This window comes from Grampus griseus (genome assembly GCF_964374135.1).
Source record: "Grampus griseus genome assembly, chromosome: 12".
In the NCBI taxonomy this organism is placed as follows: Eukaryota; Metazoa; Chordata; class Mammalia; order Artiodactyla; family Delphinidae; genus Grampus; species Grampus griseus.
The window spans coordinates 72,842,159-72,858,266 of NC_139006.1; the positions used below are offsets into that span (position 1 = coordinate 72,842,159).

General features: G+C 42.7%; 1 protein-coding gene across 8 annotated transcripts in view; it reads left to right on the forward strand.

The window, feature by feature from the left end:
- The window catches only part of NEDD4L (NEDD4 like E3 ubiquitin protein ligase), a 147,524-nt gene that overhangs the window by 94,899 nt on the left and 36,517 nt on the right, over nucleotides 1-16,108 (forward strand). For 6 of the 8 annotated variants that reach the window (XM_082667467.1, XM_082667468.1, XM_082667464.1 and 3 more), the window contains 4 exons: nucleotides 3,110-3,187; nucleotides 4,612-4,666; nucleotides 4,770-4,823; nucleotides 10,307-10,365. In XM_082667467.1, the coding sequence (XP_082523593.1) occupies nucleotides 3,110-3,187; nucleotides 4,612-4,666; nucleotides 4,770-4,823; nucleotides 10,307-10,365 (246 nt within the window). The remainder of the gene's footprint in view (nucleotides 1-3,109; nucleotides 3,188-4,611; nucleotides 4,667-4,769; nucleotides 4,824-10,306; nucleotides 10,366-16,108) is intronic. The other 2 variants (XM_082667471.1, XM_082667465.1) reach the window with 1 other exon arrangement.

Here is a 16,108-nt window from a genome sequence, read left to right on the forward strand (position 1 = left end):
TTCCACGAAGAAACTTTTTTTTGGGGGGGGGGGAGCTGAGCGGCATGTGGTATCTTAGTTCCCCTACCAGGGATCGAACCCGCGCCCCCAGCACTGGAAGCGCAGAGTCTTAACCACAGGACCATCAGGGAAGTCCCCAAAGCCTTTTTTTCTTTTTCTTTTTTTTTTTTTTTGCGGTTCACAGGCCTCTCACTGTTGTGGCCTCTCCCGTTGCGGAGCAACAGGCTCTGGACGCGCAGGCTCAGCGGCCATGGCTCACGGGCCCAGCCGCTCCGCGGCATGTGGGATCTTCCCGGACCGGAGCACGAACCCACGTCCCCTGCATCGGCAGGCAGACCCTCAACCACTGCGCCACCAGGGAAGCCCCAAAGCCTCTTTTTTTTTTTTTTTTTAATTAAATAAGATGTTGATCTTTGCCTTCTGTTTAAAAACGCTTTCAGCTGTAACTGTGGGAAGCAGCTGTGAAATACTGGTATAATTGCGAAGAAGTGCTCCTACTATGCTGAGGAAAGGGAGAAACAGCCAAGTGTGTTGTGTATTTCACTCATTCACATGTGTATCGTTTGAGACCTCATTAGGAGTCCAGCTGACTGTCATTCCTAAAGCTGTCCCAAGTCCTGTGGGGCCTTGGCTGCCCTTCTCCGCTCGTCTAGCTGCCCCTCTGTCACTCAGGGGATTCCGTGGGAGGCTGGGTTCCGTGCTGCCCCCCAGGCTCAGCCCGCAGAGCCTGATGGATGGCAGCTGCTGCCATTATTGTGATTTTTGTTGGTATAATAAAATCACGTGACCCCCAGGGGCCTCCAGCCCTCACATTCTATGAATTCCGGGTTTCCGTGCAAGGCCACGTTAGCAGGCCTGTGAAACTGAATTTACTTTATGCCTCATGCTCCTTCTCCTACGCCCCTGTCACTTTTCTTTAATTTCAGCTTTTTTTTTTTTCTTTCAATCACCAGCTCTTTACCAAAAGGGCCGATTGTCTTTCACAGTAGCCTGTGTGTGTGATTCCAAGGCATGGCCGGCCTCGCACGCAGCATGCAGAAGCCCCTGTCCTCACCCGTGGAATAGCAGCCTCAGCCTTTCTCTAATCCCAGCGTGAGCAGTGGCTGTGGTCTGCCCAAGCTTCCCCTGCAGTGGCGGCATTACCTGGGCCAGCCCAGAGATGGCCTTAGGTAGCTTTAGTGGGGTTCGGGGCTCTAAGGTTTTCCTTGGTCCATGGCCAAGCGGTCACAGATGTTTACCAGGTTATCAGCTTTTTAGACCTTCTAAATCCTAAATCTACCTAGCATATCTGTTTACACTGTAGGTGTTCCAGTGTACTACAGAATACTGGACTATTTTATGCCTCTAATGAGCAAAGGTTGATTTGTATGCGTATCTTGTCGTTCTTGCCAGCTCCAGAAATCTATCACTTTGTTACTACCCCTTGATACTAATGGTTTAGACTGTAAACTTGGGGAAAATAATTCTAAAGCTTTATCGAGGTATAATGCACATACCATACAGTTCGCCCATTTAAAATAATACAACTGAATGATTTTTAGACCATCACACATGTGTGCAACTATCACCATAATCAGTTTCAGGCCGTTTGCATCACCCCCAAAGAAAACCCCATAGCCATTAGCTGTCACTCTCTGTAATCTAGGAGATGTTTAATACAGTCTTGGTATATAATCATATGTAATTTCATATCCAAACAAAAGTGAGTTTTTTTATTTTCCCAGTTTTATACCAACGATTTCATTTTCTTGCTGACTTGGGAAAATGCTGAGGCAGAAAACCTTTTAGTAGTTTGACAGCAACAAAGGCTTTAACATTAATGAAATAAAGGGTTTTTTTTTTAAGGTTTTAGGGAGTTTTTTGTTTTGTTTTTTATTATCTTAGGCTTCTTTGGTTAATAATGTGTTATTCTGAGTTTTATCATTTTGTTTTCTAATCTTTTGAGTTTCAAATAGGGATTCTCTGAGTTACACTGCATTTTAATTGGGTCTGTGTAAGTGAAAGACAGCTGCCAGGCTCTAAACCAGAACCTCTGGGCAAGTTCTCCTTCTCTGTGAGACTCCGTTTCCTCATCTAAAGGAGCAGAGATTACGTATCCAACCCCCATAACAGGGTGGTTGCAAGATCACACACCTGACTGTGATTTGTAAGTTATAAAGCATGACCCAAGATGTCAGAGTATGTATTTTTCTGTCATTGGTTCTGTGTGGTATCTTATGAAGCATATCCCTTAAGAAAAATATTTTGTAAACTTTTTGTTTTGTTTTGTTTTGTTTGCGGTACGCGGGCCTCTCCCTGTTGCGGCCTCTCCCGTTGCGGAGCACAGGCTCCGGACGCGCAGGCTTAGCGGCCATTGGCTCACGGGCCCAGCCGCTCCGCGGCATGTGGGATCTTCCCGGACCGGGGCACGAACCCGTGTCCCGTGCATTGGCAGGCGGACTCTCAACCACTGTGCCACCAGGGAAGCCCTAAACTTTTAAGATCTAATTTGTGGAACTTGATCAAGAATCCCAGTAAAGTTCTCTCATCGGGATGCCACTCTGTGATGTTGCCGACTAACTGGGGCAGGACGTGCCTGGACAGTCAAACCAGATTCAGATTTTCGGCTTTGGCTCAAGAGAGGGTGGAAGGGAGCAACAGCAGATGCAAGTGCTGATGGAATGGGTGTTTCTAACAGGCTAGCTGCCCTCAGCCCGAGCTCAGGGTCCACAGAGAGCTGTCCGACGATGTCCTCACTCCCTCTCTGTGGATTAGATCCTCCTTATCTTCACTGGCATCCTCTACTCTGGTCTCCATGGTAACATCACTGCTGGAACGTTCTTCCTCTTCACCTGCTCAGGGTCTTGGGGAAATGGTTAACCTTTTACTTAAACATTCTTACTCTCCTCCTTTCATCAAGTTCAAGGAGGAAGAGTAGAATCTTTTTGGAGAGATGGTCAGCCAGGCCTCCTGTATGGAGGTGGGGTCCTCCACTCCCCACTGCAGCAGCCCCCCCCCCCCAAACACACAGGCAGCCTGCTTGCTGTGGAACACACACCTCCAGAAGGGGAGGACCAGTACCGCTCACAGAGATCACTCCTAACATCTGCCTCTTACATTTTTCTTGCAGGAAGACCCACGCCTGAAATTTCCAGTGCATATGCGGTCAAAGGCATCTTTAAACCCCAATGACCTTGGCCCTCTTCCTGTGAGTACACTGGAGACACACGGACCAGTCTGAAAATGTTTACTCATTCATGGGCCCAGTGTTGATAGGGAAGCCCTGTGACCTTCTCTTTCTCCAGGCGTTTTGAGTCCCCTTGGTCTGTCATTTCTTAATAGAATCGGGTGTATGACTGAACTGATAGCTACAGTTCACACCACACCTAGCTCTTCTGAAAGGGGTTTCTGAATGGCTGACTGCTAGTGAAAGGCAGACCTTGCAACTAGGATGATGGACGAGGCATTCTCTACAGGTGACAGTTTAAGCAGCACACATTTATTTTGTAACTTAGCAACCAGCTAATTTCCATCCATATTGCTTGCTGATTTAGTCATAGGAACAAAAATTTTTTTAAAAAGTGGAAGAAAAGGGCGTACGTAATCACAGAAGGTTTCTATAAGTCATTTATCCAGCAGATGTTTTAAATTTTTCTCCCTTGTCAGCGACTGTTTATAAATCTAATTTTTTATTAGTTTGTTCTCTTTTGGGGCCTGAGTGAGAGTCAAGCTATTTACTCCAAGTTAGATTTTGAATGGAACCTTCACACATGCTTTCGTGTGGACCCACCCCCAGTTTTTTAAAAACCCTTACAGGCTAGAAAGGTGGGATGGAAATGGAAGGGTGCTGGGAATTTTTTGGGTGTTTGTTTTCCAAGAACCTTTCTGTTGCCTGGTGTATGGTATATTACAGCAAAATTTGAAGCTAGAAAGATTAGGGTGCAGTCTTTATTCATCAGGTTATACAAATACCCCACACCCTCCAAATATTTGGTTCCGGGGTTTAGATGGAAGGAGACTGGGGAGAGACTGGAGAGAGAGTTTAGTAAGTGAAAGACTGCAGGTTGTCTAGATCTGTTGGATTCTTGACTTTCAGGTAACAAGTAGGCACAGTTCAGATCATGAAAGCCTACCAGCCTGATCTTGGAAAAAGTATCCAAGTCTGGTTCCTGAGTAGTGAGAGTTCACAGCAGAGGATTTCCGTATTCGATTGTTCAACCACCTGATGACATGAGTAAAGCGTCAGTCTCTCACATTTTATATCACCCTTCATCCTCCCTTTAGTACTCAATAAAGACTCATTTAATTAAATGAGCTATTCAGCCCCAGGCTCAACTGTTTCACAGTGTGCTGGGGTTTCCCTTTGAAGCTTTTGAAATAATAACCCCTGTTTTTCTTGTTCATCATACAGTGAGTGCATCTGAGACTGTAGAACATGTGCTAAAGTGTGTTGCTGGGTGTTGTCATTTGAGTGAGTTCATTTGAAATGTTTCTATTTAGTTTATTCTTTACGTAAAAATGTACCCCAGGGGAGAAGAGTAAGGAGGTGTCCTAGAGTCTTTACCTTTTGCCTTTGATTTTGGAACTGCTGGCTAATGTTTGTCTTCTCTTCCTCTCTTCCCCTGATACCAGCCTGGTTGGGAAGAAAGAATTCACTTGGATGGCCGAACGTTTTACATTGATCATAGTAAGTAGGTGCCGTTATGGACGCATAGGTGTTGCAGGTGAAGGGAGGATGAGGGTAATTCAGATATGACAGTGAAAGCTGTGTCATTTTACTGTTTGTCTAGGCAGCCAGGTGTTATGTGGCGAGGATGATACCAGAGACTCAGTGCCCTCGTACGGTACTGTGCATTCACCCCAGTTTGCTTTAAAGTAGCCCATTCCAGTTTGACCTTGTGACCTATTAACGGTTGTTTTTAATTAAAAAAATTTTTTTTGATTGATGACCCCTTGACTTTTGTGCTTTTAATAAATACACTCTGGTAATAGAAAATAAGATTAGAAGTGATGATTATGTCAGAAACCTGTGTCTGAGCAGTGCTTGAAGCAGCCGCTACGTTTTTTAAAAGCTGCCTCCAGAGGTCTCAGGGCAAGATGCCCATTCTGACTTATTTTCTATTCACAGCATGTTTCCCTGCACCCAACACACTAATACATGTGCAGTTCTTTTCTTGAAATTACATTTGCTGCAGACATTTGCTCCAGCTCCTATGAATAAATGTGTGGTTTCTCATGCCAACTAAAAGTTAAACTAATAAAGGTTTGCTTTTAGCCAGTGTTGTTGTTTTTTTTCCCCCTTGTTGAAGTGACATTTTCTCCATGGGATCATATTAGTGTATCCCTTAAAACTTCTGAAAATGTATATTGAAAAGAAGTCTTCAAGTAGATTTAAAGTTCACATACGCGTGTGATCTGGTGGAATATATTTATCTTTGTTTTCATTTGGTTCATAAACATGAGCATTAAGTCTACACCGGGTTTCCCAGCCTCACGTTTTCTTAACTGATTGCATTGGTTAGTTAAGCATGTTGCTGAGCTGACCGGGAAGCGTGGCCTCGAGGGGTCCTCATGTGGGTGGGGCCTGTCACTGTCTCTCATTTCAGGGCCTCTTCCTGGGTTCCTAAGCGACCAGTGCATGGTAGAGACACCTTCGCTTTCAGGCACGGGAGATTGAGGGGTTTTTAGAAATCGAAGTAAGCAAGAAGCCCAACAATTCAGAATTAAACCAAAAGTAGGAGTCCTGGGTGTATTTAGGGGTGTGGGTTACCCTTGCTTAAAATTAGATAGTTCAAAGTACATAGGCCTAGTTTTTGTCTTCGACCAGTGAAAATGCTGATTCTTGCCTACGTTCCAGAATTTTACAGTGAGCATGGAACTGCTGCCATAAATGCTTTACCATATGCGGGTACCCCCACTTCCTTCCTTCCTGTGCTAGTTATAATTCTCTTTCTCAGCAGAATTTGCCGAAATAGAAGAGGAGTCACACTGCCTTTTTCCCACTAAAAACAAAAGTTTCCTTTTCAGTTTTTTCATGCATTACAATTTCAGTTTTCAAAGAGAGGTACGAGTAATAATGAGCATTTTATTAAAGGAAGGTCTTAACCAGTAACACAGCCTTGGTCCGCCACACAGACAGTACTTCACACAACATTGTGGCCATGTTCCGGCTGGTGGTCTGATGTCAGGTCAACCTGAAAAAGAACTTTATGAAATGTTCTTGATGTACTGTAAGGACCCAGAAGCAAGAAAAACACGATTGCAAAGGGCCATCCTAGTATACATTAGAAATTAGAAAAATCATGGACTGTTCTTCTGTAGGCGTGCATAGACCTAGTGTAATATGCGGTAAACGCCTGTTAAATGGTGACTCGGAGTCCATTCACGGAGGGCCAGTGGTGCCAGTGTTGTGTTAGGAAGTCGATGCCCTTGGTTGGAAAGTGGAGAGAACCTGCCTTGAGAGGCAACAGCAGCCGTGCCTCCAGCCTCAGGCCTGCCCAGCTCCTGTTTTCCAGGCGATGGGAAAGGGTGGTTCCTTGCTAAATGCCTGGGTGTTTCCCTTATTCCTAATCAGTCCCTCCAAGCTCCTCTCAGACATCCCCCATTCCTCTTTTCCAGACCACACAGCACTTGGGCGGCTCCCCCCCTTCACTCCTGGGAATCAAACGATAGGCTATAGACCACGTACAGAGCCTTGTTGATCTGAGCTATGCCAGTGTGAGATCTGTGATCCTTCACGTGGAGATTAAAATCTGCCTTTGCTCAACTCTACTGAAAAGTTCTCTTAACCAAATACAGTGTAAATTAAATGACCAAAGACTGTGTAAGAAAAAGGTCTGTTTAGGAGAGCCTCATTAGCTGACAATGTAACATTTCTGCCAGGTCTCCCTAATTCATCAAGGTTTATTCAGTGGAAAGCAATAGAGCAGTGTACATATCAGTGAAACAGAGATCAATTCATATGCCTTTTTTAAAAAAACAAATTCCAGTCTGTGAAAAATGAAGCATATCTGTCTTTTTTAAGACGCTGTATCAGGTTCTCAAACCCACTCCAAAATGGGTTTCATTACCTGGAATTTCCTTACCTTCCGAACGAGCCTCTGCTTCTAAACATTTTCCCCAAATCTTATTTCTAGCAAAATTCAGCATCTCATTTTGCTCTCCTGCTGCCTGCAGGACAGAAGCCAGGCCATCCCTACTACACCATTTGACCGTGAAAGCAGCCATCTTGTAAGGTGCTCAGTCATCCGTCTTCCACTTCGCTGGGGCATGTGACTGCACACTGAATATAAAAGGCAGCAGTGCGCTTGTCTCCTAATTCATTAGGTTTTTTTAATTTTCTGCTTCATAAATTCTTGAGAAGTGAGACATTTTCAAGGTTAAAAATGTTAACGATTTAATTTCAGAAGAGCATGAATGCTCAATACTAATCTGCCCTTTAGGCTTCTAGATTCATTTGATTGACATTTATCAAAAAGCTCCTGTGTCTCAAGCCTGGTGTCAAAGGCTATGGGAAGGTCTTGAACTGAATCCCTACCTCCCTTAGGAATAGCGTAGTTCTTCTTAAAGACCCGATATGCCCAGCCACTGAGTACTTGGCCACAGGCAGTTTATATACAAAGCTAGAAAATAAAATTCCAGGGATGCTGTAAGATCCTGTTTTAATCTTCCTGCCAGCAGTCTTACCAAACCTGTTAATAGTGGCTCAATGGGCTGAGTTTTTTATTCTTGTACTTCATTCTCGCCCCTTTATTTCAAATATTATGTCTCAAAGACAAAAAGCAAGTTTAGATGCAAAAGTTTTAGGACAAAATGGGTAACTGGCCACCAACAGTCATATGTCGATAATTCTTAAGTGCAAAATTGATCATTATTGTAATCATGTGCTTCTGAAAGCCTAGACTGTTTTAAAAAGAATCTGTTTTCGCCGTCAGCTTCATTTGGTCATTTAAAAAGTCAGGCTCCTGCTACATGCTGGGCAATGTGTTAAGTGGTGGAGAGGGGGCTGTGGGGATGAACAGCACACAGTTCTGGTCCTCAAGGGGCTTAGGTTCTAGTAGGGAGTGCCAGGAGGTATTTAAGTGTTGTCTTAGGGGAGTGAACCAATTGTTACGTAGAAATACTTGCTGAGTGTCTGGGCTCCAGCAGGGGAAGAAGACTGCAAAAGAGCCTTGTAGAACTTTTCAGGTGGATCCCAAATAATGAGTGAGGTTTAGCCAGGCACGCCCAGCAAAGAGCAATTCTAGGAGGGAGAGAGCGTGCGCAGGTGTGTGAAGCCGTGCAGGTGACACCGTGTTCAGAGGAGCACAGTGGGATTGCAGACGGCCGGTGTGCAGATGAGGCTGGCGTTAAGTCAAAGGGAGTCTGCTGGTACGGGGACTCGGGTCCCTTCCGCAGCCAGGCGGGAGCGCCTAAGGGATGGTGCAGAAGGGAGTCTGACGCGGTCAGGTTTGTGCTCTAGAGCAGCCGTCCCCAGCCTTTTTGGCACCAGGGTCCTGCCTTGTGGAAGACAGTTTTCCCGCGGATGGGGGTGGGGGAGGAGGCGGGGTTCGGGGGTGCTGCGAGCGCTGGGGAGCCGCAGGTGAGGCTTCGCTCGCGGGCCCTCGGCCCGGGGGTGAGATCCCCTGGGCAGAGCTTTAAAGGAAGTTTTGAACGGGGGTGAGTGAGACGAGGCCAGGGAGACCTAGAGAGTTGTCGGGGGAGAAGATGAGCGCTCGGGAAAGAAGCCTTTTCAGAGAGGTGGGGACAGGTGGTGACCACCGGAGTGAAAGGTAAGCGAGGATGGAGGGTATGGCAGGTGCCGGACCTGAGCAGTGGACGGACGGACTGTGGTGTTGTTAATAAGGAATCCAGGGCTGTATGAGCCATTCTGGTAGTGGAAGATTATGGGTCAACTTCTGGCAGAGGAGGGTTTGAGGTGTTTCCCAGGGGAAATCCAGGTGCAGGTGTCAAGGATGGAGCTTGAGGTTCTGGTTTGGACAGATGTGGGGGTCATCATATGGAGGTAGCAGGTAATTTATTTTCTGGTTTGATGATGGTACCCAGTCTATATATAGTCTAAGGCGGTTTTTACTCAGCTATATTCTTTTTCTTTTATTTCCTTTTCTCCTGTTTTGCATCACAGGAACAGCTCTTAATTTCCAAAAACTTCTGTCTTCAAAGTAAGGGACCCAAAAATACCTTTTGCTTCGTCCTTCAGCGTTCACTGAAACAGTCGAAACAGTTCTTGTAACTTTTCTGCCAGCGTGAATCTAGAATCGTCATGTGCTTTGGTAGCTTAATTTTAAAACTTTACCACTGCTTTTGTTAAAATAATTATCATACCAGACTTCGAAAAATTCCTGGGATAGTCATTAAAACCAAATGTATTAGTTATTCTTATCAGTCCACTTACGAAGTATACCAGAAAAAAACAGACTGTTCTTCTCAAACAGATCATTTCCTTTTTTACAAACCAACTTACATTTCCTCACGCTCCAGAGAGAAACCTATTCTTCCCCGTCTACCCTCCCCATATCTTTCGTGTGAGTTCATTCCTGCGCCCCCCCATATATGCACACAGTAGCATAAAGTCTTTTTAAGTAAGGCACAGTCACAAATCCCAAGTGATCCAGGTAGCTAATGTGTGTTTCCACCTACACCATTGAAACAGTGGGTATAGGTGACATTTACTAATCTTATTGACGTTGACTCATTTGGAAGAAAGAACCACCTCTCACCAGCTTGACCAAAAGGGAATCTTTTCTCTGGAATCCTCCTCTGCTGTATCTAATTCTCATTTTTTGGACTGCCTTAGCTGTTTCGATTTTCGTGTGCCTATGAGTGACACATGTCATGGATTATTCATTTGTTCAACTTAAGCTTTTTAATTGAAAGCCGTTTGCAACACCATAAGCAAAGGAAGGAGTATTTGAAATGAGAAAAAAAATCGTGTGTGTGTTAACTTTTGGGGAACTAAAATCTTTTATGCTTTTCTTTAATTAAATGAAAATCAACCTCAAGTTATAAATCCTTGAAGGTACAGGGGTTTATAATTGAAATTTCAGCAGATTGCTTGCCCAAAACAGTGTGAGTAGATGGTTTTACTTCAGTTGTGCATTTTTGATTGTTTTTAACTAAACAGTATGGGGGGCTGCGGTGCAGATGGCCTTACAGAGTATAGTTCTCTTCTAACCCTGAAACACTAAGTTATTTATCCTTGGGAGTCAGGATGGGGAACTGGGGGAACTTCTGGAAAATCCAGAAATAATTCTTTCTAAAACATTTTGGACATGAAATAGATTGAACTAATAAGCCGGCTTTTGTGTTTGTTTTTAAATATTTCCAGATAGCAAAATTACTCAGTGGGAAGACCCAAGACTGCAGAATCCAGCTATTACTGGTCCGGTTAGTATTCTCAAGTTCTGACTCTTCAGTATAATATTTTGGTTTCATCTAAACACACATTTCTTGTATATTCCTGCTCACCTTGATGCCAAGGGCCTGACTGGTGTCCTTGAGAAATTTAGCATTACTCCCGTCTCCTCCTTCCCGGAATTTCTGGGTGAGGTACAGATACATTTGCCTTTTCACAGGGCTTTCAATATAAAGGAAAAGAAAATGGTTTGCTAGTGGTAACAAAACTAAACATTCTCTTTTGTCTTTTATAAAAGGGTAGATTAAAAGTATAACAAACAAAATGTCCTCTCTTCCTTTTTTTTTTTTTTTTTTGCGGTACGCGGGCCTCTCACTGTTGTGTCCTCTCTCGCTGCGGAGCACAGGCTCCGGACACGCAGGCTCAGCGGCCATGGCTCACGGGCCCAGCCGCTCTGCGGCATCTGGGATCCTCCCGGACCGGGGCACGAACCCGCGTCCCCTGCATCGGCAGGCGGACTCCCAACCACTGCGCCAGCAGGGAAGCCCCCCTCTCTTCCTTTTTATATGAAGCAAAACTTTGTCCTGTATTTGTAGAGTTTTAACGTCTCTTGAGGCCAAGGGTAGTATATGTATGCTAACAAATTTAAATTGGATCCGGAATCTCTTCCGGCTCTAAAACTCTGCAAAGGTTTGGGTGAGGGGGTAGCTGCACTCCAGAACTGGCAGTTAAGAATCTTATCTCTGCTGACCCACTAACTTTCTCATAGTCCTCTTATGTGTGTTCATAAGGAAGAGTGACACCCTGGCACTGGTCAGCAGGCACCTGGTATCAAACACCTGAAAGGAGTCTGTGGAATACTCCAGGGTCTTTTGTCAGTGGTTACATGAGTTCAAGGAGAGACTCTGGAATTGCAGGAACTGTACTGGGATGAGCAGAAGATTGCAAATTGGGGAATCTTTTAATAACTGGAGGAGCTAAAGGAAGGGAAGTTTGTTATATCAAGTGCTGAGCTAAGACACCAATAGGTATATTTAAAATACTAATTTTGTGGCTTTAATCTGATTTGGTTCAAATTACATTTTGAATTATAGGTCCATTTGAAAACTTGAAAGATAATACAGTGCAAACACACCTTGATACCTGACATCCCTTTAGTTACTTGTTGGATTTGGATTTGTCCAGCTGCTTTGCTTAGCGGTTGATGCAAAGTGCCCAATGCCACGTGGGTCAAAACAGGCGTCAGCTCCTCTGCATGTAGTTAACAAACACCTGCTTCACTACCACAGCTCCTTTTGTTACATTCACAGTCACAATAAGTTAAGAGTAGTATTTTCTCTTCTCCATCATGAGAAACAAGGTAAATTAAAGAAACGATGCTGTTTTCAAGCAACAGAAGACTTTTGACAATGATGAAGCCTTTTCAAATATTTCTGTTGCTTATTGATCATGTCTTCATGCAACACTGTTAGTTTTTATAATTACTGTTGAAAATTATTTAGCATCATAAATCTAGGTAGATTTGCCCTGAAGAAAGCTCTTTCTTTGTTTTCTACTAACAAAAGAGCCTTGTTTACTCTTTTTTTTTTATTATTGGTAGTATTTCTTTCAATAAGAGCATGTGTATTTAGGTAATTATTACCTTAGTGTAGATACTTGGTCTTCGTTTTAATTCAGTTCTAAATTTTTGGTAATTTCCATAATGATTTCTTTCTGTCCTTAACTTACAAATTATTTAGAATATGCTTTTTAGTTTCTGAGAGTATGAGACAGTTTTTACCTGTTTCTTACTGATTTCTGATTTTATTGCATTGTGGCCATATAACATTGTCTATGGAATATTATCAGACATTTGAAACGTCTTTGGAGGCTTGGCCATTTTTTGTTAATGTTCTTTTTGTGTTTGAAAAGAATGTGTATTCTGTCTTTGCTGGGTATAGAGTTCTTTATATATGTCTGTACATCAGGCCTATGGTGTTCAAATTTTCCATTTCCATGACAACATTTTTCCTGGCTTTTCTTTATCTAACTGAGTCAGCTGGGTCAGAATCTCCCATGGTGACTGTGGCTTTGTCAGTCATTATGTTCAGTTTCTCTTCACTAGTACTTGCCTAGTATATCTTTTCTGTCCTTTAACTATCTCTGTTTTATCTTTTTTCTTGCTTTCTGTTGGACTGATAGAGTACTCTTTATTTTCTTTCATTTGCTATACTTGCTTGGACGTTGTATTTTCTATTTCTGTTCTTTTGGTGCTCACATTAAAATTTTTAACCAATATACTTGACCTTTGTCAAAATTAATCACTCTCTACTCTTTTCCTGGATAATATACGACTTTGGGGAACTTCAGTGCTGTTCTTCCCACTCCTACTTTCCATTGTTCAGTGGAATTTTAAAACTACCTTGTCTTTAAACTTGCCAAATAATCATTAATATTTTCTCTTTTTTTCAACAGTCAGTGCTTGTTTAATTTACTTACATGTAAACAAATTCCTTTGCCCACCATTGTTCTTTTTTTTCTAACATCTTTATTGGAGTATAATTGCTTTGCAATGGTGTGTTAGTTTCTGCTGTATAATAAAGTGAATCAGCTGTACATATACATATATCCCCATATCTCCTCCCTCTTCTGTCTCCCACCCTCCCTATCCCACCCCTCTAGGTGGTCACAAAGCACTGAGCTGATCTCCCTGTGCTATGTGGCTGCTTCCCACTAGCTATCTGTTTTACATTTGGTAGTGTATATATGTCCATGCCACTCTCTCACTTCGTCCCAGCTTACCTTTCCCCCTCCCCGTGTCCTCAAGTGCATTCTCTACGTCTGCGTCTTTATTCCTGTCCTGCCCCTAGGTTCTTCATGACATTTTTTTCCTTAAATTCCATATATATGTGTTAGCATACGGTATTTGTTTTTCTCTTTCTGACTTACTTCACTCCATATGACAGTCTCTAGGTCCATCACCTCACCACAAATAACGCAATTTCGTTCCTTTTCATGGCTGAGTAATATTCCGTTATATACATGTGCCACATCTTCTGTATCCATTCATCTGTCGATGGACACTTCGGTTGCTTCCACGTCCCCACCATTGGTTCTTGCATCTACTTTTCTCCAGGTTAAGTTTTCTTCTTAATAAAGTTTAATCTCTAGTTCATGGTTCTCAAAGTGTGGCCTATAGATCAACAGCATCATTCAGAAACTTACTAGAAATGTAAATTTGGGGCTCCCAACCCAGACCTACTGAAAATCAGCAACTTTGGTTGTGGGCCCTGCAGTCTGTGTTTTAACATACGCTCCCAGGGATTCTGACGCTGACTCAAGTTTGAAAACCTCTTCTCTGGAGGCAGTTTCAGTGAGGGTCTGAGAGGGGGGCGCTTACCTACCTCTCTGTTAAATGATGGTTTAGCTGATTATAGAATCCTTAGTCAACAATTTCTTTCCTTCAGTACTTTGGAGACTTTTTTTTTTGTCTCTTCCGGCCTCCATAACTGATGATGAGAAGTTCGTTGTCACTCTAATTGTCATTTTTTTTTTGGTGAGTAAATCTCTCTTCTCTGGTGATTTTGAATTTTTCTCCGTGTCTTTGATTTTCTACAGTTTTACTCTCATGAATCTAAGTGTGGATTTCTTTTTATTTATTCCGCTCTGGATTCATTGTGACTCTTCCATATGGGGATGGTGTCTCTCCTTTATTCAGGAAAATTCCCTGCAGTTATTTCTTCACATACTGTACCTTTCCCATTTTTATTATCTGCATCAGTAATTCCTGTTGGGTATTTGATTCAGTTTTACATTCTGTCTCCCTTATCTTTTAGCTTTCCCATCTTCTTTCTCATTGCTGTATTGTGGGCTCCGCTCTTCCAGTTAATTATCTTTTAAGCTTTTTATAATCTACTCTATCAGTTCATTGTGTCTATTATTTCAGTGACTGGATTTAATTGCTCAAAGTTCTCTTTGGTCTTTTTCAATTTGCTTGGTCTTTTTAGTTATTGTTATTTGGTCCTGTTCTTCCCTTTTATTTATTTTTCTATTCGTACTTACAGCTTTTTAATCATTCTTAAAATATTTGTTCCAGCGCCTCTTCTAGACTATTTTATTATCTCTGCTTCTAGGGGCATTAAATCTCCCACTTGTTATGTCTGTAGACTCTCCTCAGTGGTAGTTGATTGCCTAGTTCAGTTTATAATTTTGTGTTTTTAAGTGTGTGTGTGCTTATCTTCATTTTTTTCTTTATGGAGCTTTTATACATCCTGACTTGTATTTACTGTTAACTTCTTAGCTTGGGTTTATGCCCCCTTAGTTACTATAACTATGGACCTCCTACCTACGTTGGTATAGGCTTGGGAGTCTGAATTTATTAGAGGTCTGGTTTTTTGTTTGTTTTTCTTCCGGTTACCATCCTGGATAGAAGGGAAGCTTCCTTGCAACTCTCCCAGGCCTGTGGGTAGAATTTTCTTGAACCCTGTTCAGATGTAGGTCTTAAGCAGGGAACTCTGTCTGACTCCCCTGGTCATACAGACTGTAGGCCGTGCTCTGTGTCCCCATGTGAGGATTAAAAACCCAAACCCAAGCCCCAAGTCTAGGTCCAAAGCCCACTTCTTTAATTTTGTCTTTCTGCATATCTGGTACCTAGAGTTTTTTTCCCAAGTTTTAAAAGTACCTACATATTAGGGGAGAGGGGACCCTTCTGTGGCATTACTGAGAGTCAGTATGCTCTCTGTATGACAGGCATCACCATGAAAAGCATTAGAAACATGAAGTGCTATTTGTAGTTGCTACTCAAGAACACTATCGCACGCTTGTGTAACACTTCATACTTATTCAAGAACTTTATAATCAACTGCTTTGAAACTCACAGCCATCCTCTCAGCATGGTAGGGAAGAAGTTGGGATTCCCAATTTGTCAGCAGCTCAGAAAGCTAATTGCCAAAAGTTTGGCACATGTCAGAATCCAGGCCAGAGCCCCAGATGTGCCGGATTTACCGACGTCTCCGTGTCAGGCCTGAGCCCTCCTCTGCAAGGAGCTCTGGTGTCCGTAATGGACAATAATGGCATGAAAACCTTTAGACCCCACTTACACGATGTCAGGTTTTCACTTTGTTCAAAAAAGAATGCATATTTCATAGAGAGCAACTTTAATCAACAGATATGTTAATTCTTTAAATAGCTTATTTTACACATTATATTGCATGTAAGAAAATAAGATGCCAGATTTTCAAGAGAGAATGAATAATTTGGCCTGTCCAATGCAGAAATGTAATTCTCTTCAGAGGCTGCAACGTATGGATGTCTTTATCCTGGTATGTTGTTGGAATCTTTTCAGGAGAAGAATATAAAAACCTACTCTTCTTAGGCCATCATAAGAACGACCCCTAGAGAGAAAAGATGAGTATTGGAGGAGGAGGGGTATTTCTCAACTTTCATGCATCATTCCCCAGAAGAAGAAAGACCAGAAATATCTCAGTACTGATTTCCACCGACATCTAGTCAGCACCCACCAGGTTACACGCCAGACAAAGGCAGAGCTACCATGGGCGGGGGGCAACACTTTGAAATAGATTCCTTGGGCAACTTGTTATTTAAGACAGTTGAACTTGCATTCACAGTGATGAATGTTTAACCCTTTTTTCAATGTTTTCAGGCAGGGAAACAAAAACAAAAAGTAATTGCTGGGAATCACAGATTTTTGGAAAGGGAAGAGCCTTAAAATTTGACTAGTCAAGTCTTTCTGCTTAACTGTAAAGGAATTCCGGAGTGGAGAAGTTATATCACAGA